Source organism: Penaeus chinensis, chromosome 22 (assembly GCF_019202785.1).
Source record: "Penaeus chinensis breed Huanghai No. 1 chromosome 22, ASM1920278v2, whole genome shotgun sequence".
Taxonomy (NCBI): domain Eukaryota; kingdom Metazoa; phylum Arthropoda; class Malacostraca; order Decapoda; family Penaeidae; genus Penaeus; species Penaeus chinensis.
The window spans coordinates 18,632,944-18,637,943 of NC_061840.1; the positions used below are offsets into that span (position 1 = coordinate 18,632,944).

The 5,000-nt window shown below is 54.3% G+C and overlaps 1 protein-coding gene across 1 annotated transcript in view; it reads left to right on the forward strand.

Moving 5' to 3' along the window:
* Positions 1-5,000, forward strand: part of LOC125037108 — a 10,350-nt gene that overhangs the window by 5,065 nt on the left and 285 nt on the right. Inside the window, exon 4 of the mRNA XM_047630115.1 lies at positions 3,126-5,000. This exon is cut by the window's right edge and continues 285 nt beyond it. Within this exon, the coding sequence (XP_047486071.1) occupies positions 3,126-4,765 (1,640 nt within the window). The 3' untranslated portion in view covers positions 4,766-5,000. The remainder of the gene's footprint in view (positions 1-3,125) is intronic.

Below are 5,000 nucleotides of genomic sequence, written 5' to 3' on the forward strand. Positions count from 1 at the left end.
GGTGTGTGGGGTGGGTGTGTTGTGTGGTGGGGGTGGGGTGGTGGGTGGGGTGGGTGTGTGGGGGTGGGGTGGTGGTGTGGGTGTGGTGAGGTGGGTGGGAGTGTGGGGGGTGGGGGTAGTGGGTGGGGGGGGGTGGGGGTGAGTGTGGGGTTGTGTGGGGGGGTGGTGTGGGTGTGTGGTGGGTGGGGTGGGTGGTGAGGGGGTGGGGTGGGTGGGTGTGGGTGAGGTGGGGGTGGGGTGGGTGTGGTGGTGGGTGGGTGATGGGGGGGTGGGGTGGGGTGGGGGTGGGTGGTTGGTGGTGGGGGTGGTGGTGGGGGTGGTGAGGGTGTGGTGTGGTGGGGATGGTGAGGGATGGTGAGGGTGATGGTGGGGATGGTGAGGGGATGGTGAGGGTATGGTGGTGATGGTGAGGGTGATGGTGGGGATGGTGGGGTGGATGAGGTGAGGTGATGGTGGGGATGGTGAGGGTGATGGTGGGGATGGTGGGGTGATGGTGAGGTGGTGGTGGGGATGGTGAGGGTGATGGTGGGATGGTGAGGTGGGTGGGATGGTGGTGTGGTGGGATGGTGAGGGTGATGGTGGTGGTGATGGTGAGGTGATGGTGGGGTGATGGTGGGGTGGTGAGGGATGTGGGTGTGGGGTGATGGTGGGATGGTGGGGATGGTGAGGGTGATGGTGGGGATGGTGAGGGTGATGTGGTGGGGGGATGGTGATGGTGGTGATGGTGAGGGTGATGGTGGTGATGGTGGGGATGGTGAGGGTGATGGTGGGGATGGTGAGGGTGATGGTGGTGCTGGGGATGGTGAGGGTGATGGTGGGGATGGTGAGGGTGATGGTGGGGATGGTGGTGATGGTGAGGGTGATGGTGGGGATGGTGAGGGTGATGGTGGAGATGGTGTGGATGGTGAGGGTGATGGTGGTGATGGTGGGGATGGTGAGGGTGATGGTGGTGGTGGTGGGGATGGTGAGGGTGATGGTGGTGATGGTGGGGATGGTGAGGGTGATGGTGGGGATGGTGAGGGTGATGGTGGGGATGGTGAGGGTGATGGTGGGGATGGTGGGGATGGTGAGGGTGATGGTGGGGATGGTGAGGGTGATGGTGGGGATGGTGAGGGTGATGGTGGGGATGGTGAGGGTGATGGTGGGGATGGTGAGGGTGATGGTGGTGGTGGTGGGGATGGTGAGGGTGATGGTGGTGATGGTGGGGATGGTGAGGGTGATGGTGGGGATGGTGAGGGTGATGGTGGGGATGGTGGGGATGGTGAGGGTGATGGTGGGGATGGTGAGGGTGATGGTGGAGATGGTGGGGATGGTGAGGGTGATGGTGGTGATGGTGGGGATGGTGAGGGTGATGGTGGTGGTGGTGATGGTGATGGTGGGGATGGTGAGGGTGGTGATGGTGGGGATGGTGAGGGTGATGGTGGGGATGGTGAGGGTGATGGTGGGGATGGTGAGGGTGATGGTGGGGATGGTGAGGGTGATGGTGGGGATGGTGAGGGTGATGGTGGGGATGGTGAGGGTGATGGTGGTGATGGTGGGGATGGTGAGGGTGATGGTGGGGATGGTGAGGGTGATGGTGGGGATGGTGAGGGTGATGGTGGGGATGGTGAGGGTGATGGTGGGGATGGTGAGGGTGATGGTGGGGATGGTGAGGGTGATGGTGGGGATGGTGAGGGTGATGATGGGGATGGTGAGGGTGATGGTGGGGATGGTGAGGGTGATGGTGGGGATGGTGAGGGTGATGGTGGGGATGGTGAGGGTGATGGTGGGGATGGTGAGGGTGAAGGTGGGGATGGTGAGGGTGATGGTGGGGAGGGTGAGGGTGATGGTGGAGATGGTGGGGAGGGTGAGGGTCATGGTGGGGACAGTGAGGGTCATGGTGGGGACAGTGAGGGTGAAGGTGGTGATAGTGATGATGGTGAGTATTATGGTGGGGACCGTGATGATGATGGTGAGGATGATGGTGATGGTGATGATGTATGTGTATGTGTATGTGTGTGTGTGTGTGATGTGATGAAGATGATAATGTTAAATGATAATGTAAAAAAAAAAAAAAAAAATGTGAAAATAATAACACAGTCTACAAGAATGGCGCATCGAGGCCAAGGGAGAACCTGTAGAAGGAATCGCCTCAAATTTGCATAAGCTTTTTTTTTTCTTCTTTTTTTTTTAGTATCTGTGCTTATATTAAAGAGATATTAAAGGATTTTTCTTCTCCCTCCGTCTGGTCTGTCTGCCTGTCTCTCTCGATGTCTTGATCACCCGTTCTCTGTCTCTGTCTCTGTCTCTCTCTCTCTCTCTCTCTCTCTCTCTATCTATCTATCTATCTATCTATCTATCTCTCTTTCTCGCTTTTTCTCTCTCTCTTGTGGCTGTCTTTGTCTTTCGCTCTCTCTCTCTTTCTCTTTCTCTTTGTCTGTCTGTCTTTCTCTCTCTCTCTCTCTCTCTCTCTCTCTCTCTCTCTCTCTCTCTCTGGATCTCTCTCTCTCTCTCTCTCTGGATCTCTCTCTCTCTCTCTCTCTCTCTCTCTCTCTCTCTCTCTCTCTCTCTCTCTCTCTTTCTCTCTCTCTCTCTCTCTCTCTCTCTATCTATCTATCTATCTCTATCTCTATCTCTATCTCTCTATCTACCTATCTATCTATCTGTCGCTAGCTCGTTCTGTCTATCTTTCTTTTCTTTCTTTTTTTTACTGATAAGCCTCGTTGCTTATCGGGAAAACATATTTTGTTCACTGATAGTCACATATCTTCTGCTGGCATATACATGATTCGTGTAAATATTGAAACTGGATAAGAAGCAAGCCAGCATTTTTTTCTTGAAATATGACAAAGCTATTGTTATAATTATCATGAATAGTAATATCATTATTACAGTTTAATTTATCATTCTCCTTCTTATTATTATAATTGTTTACACTATTTCACCATTATCATTTATTATAATCACTATCTTTCAATATTGTAATCAACATTATTATTTTTGGTAATGCCGCCTCCTAGCTGCATGTTTATTTCTAAGCTCTACCACTCTGTTCTCTAACACTTCTTTTAGAGAACGGACAACCATTGTGCACTATTAAAAAAAGATAAAAAAGAGGTAGAATGTGACATTATTTCTTCCCACAGGCAGCGAGGCAGTGGTAGACTCCAAGTGGGTTCTTCGTCTGGAGTCGCTTGCAGCCCAGTTAGACCCCAGGGACGCCTTGTCAAGACCCCACAAGGCCTGGGACTTCTCTGCTTGGCTCCCCAACACGCCGCGACCGAATGACAGTGCGCAGGGGGAGCGGCACGTGTGCGCGGAGGTGTATTTGGGCAACAAGTACGACTGGCCCCTTTACCAGCATGGGATGGAGCAGGAACAGTGCCACGACGTCCCGCCCTTCAGCTCTGTCCTGACGGCGGTTCTCCCTGCGAAGTCTTGGCCAGACGATGTCCTCGAGTTGGTTCTTGCGCAGATCAAGAAGCTCTATGAGATCCCTGTGGTCGTTCTGGTGCGGGAGGGAGGAGGCAGAGCGGCCAACGAGAGCCAGGTGAGCTACGTAGAGATGGACAGCGGCCTCTCGGACTCTGAGAATCTCAACGCCGCCGTATCAAAGGTTGCCACGCCCTTCGTGCTGCTGGGGGAGTCGCTGGCGCACTTCAGCAACCAGTCGTCGCTCGAGCGCCTCGTGCGGGTGCTGGACGACCTGGATCACGTGCAAGTGGCCGGGGGCGCCGCCAGGGACACGCGCGGCCACTGGAGCCACGGCTGTCTGCAGCAGCACATGGCCAACTACCAGGCCAAGTACACACTGGGCTACTACCACTCCAAGTACGAGTGCATGTACTGCGACGACCTCCTCACCCCCTTCGTCACGAGAACCAAGCTGCTTCAGTCGCTCGCCTTCAGTGCCGGTCTCAGCGGACAGGCTGTGTACCGAGACTGGTTCGCCAAGGTGCGCGGCGCAGGCCACCTGGCCGTGCTCTGCCCCGACGTCATGTTCTTCCTCGACGGCCACGTTAACATGACGGCCGACGACTGGCTCCCCGTGGCCCGCCGGTGGGCCCTGGAGAGGGTGCAGGGCTTCGACGGCAGAGAACACGTCTTCAGCTGTGAGTCGGTGGGCATCTCGTGCAAGAATCCTTTGGGCATCATCCAAAGCTATCTGTTGCCGCCGTGTTGCGTCGCAGAGATGGAGGAGCAGATTGGCTATCTCGTCAGCTACGCAGAGCAGAATCACCTTGATTACGAGCTCCACGCAGGCTCGGTCCTCGGGGCTATAAAGCTGGGCCAGTTCCTTCCTTGGGACTACGACACAGACATTGTTGTCAACTGTCATCAGTTTAACAAATGGATGCAGATTAATGCATACCTAAAAACTAGGAGAATTAAGTGCAAAATGAGAGTTACGAAAAAAAATACCTATATCACAGTTTTCTGCCCAAACTTCTTTCTGGAAATTGTCTGCCATAAAGGGAGAAACAACAGCCGAGTCCACCTTCCGGCCGAATATAGAGACATCCCGACACAGGTCTTGTATTCCGGCCGATGGATCAACGTCAGGAGCAACCCGGGACTCTACTGCAGGAACGCCATGGGTCTGGAAGTACTCCGCCACGCGGCGCACTGGAGGACGCTCAAGACGTCGACGGAGGCGAAAGCCAGGGGCGGCTACGACAGCCCAGGGACTTGGAACAAGTGTAAGGACCCGAACCATCATTCCTGTCTGGACAAATATCCTGGAGACGGAAACCTGCCCTTCACTCAGCCTTTCCTGCGCCCTTAGCCTCAGACGACGAAGGAAACCTGCGCCTCAGCCAGGAGGGAGATCGGGAGGACATCGATCTCTCTCCTACGGGTCCTGCTAAGCCTCAGAGAGGAATCGGTGTTTACGAATTACCATCGGCTGCTATGATTTCCCTTTGCTGTCAGAGGACAAGTGCTTGGAGTTAATTGTTTTGTATGGAAACACATTGGAAACAATACATATCATGTAAAGAGAAAGTAACTTAAATTATCAT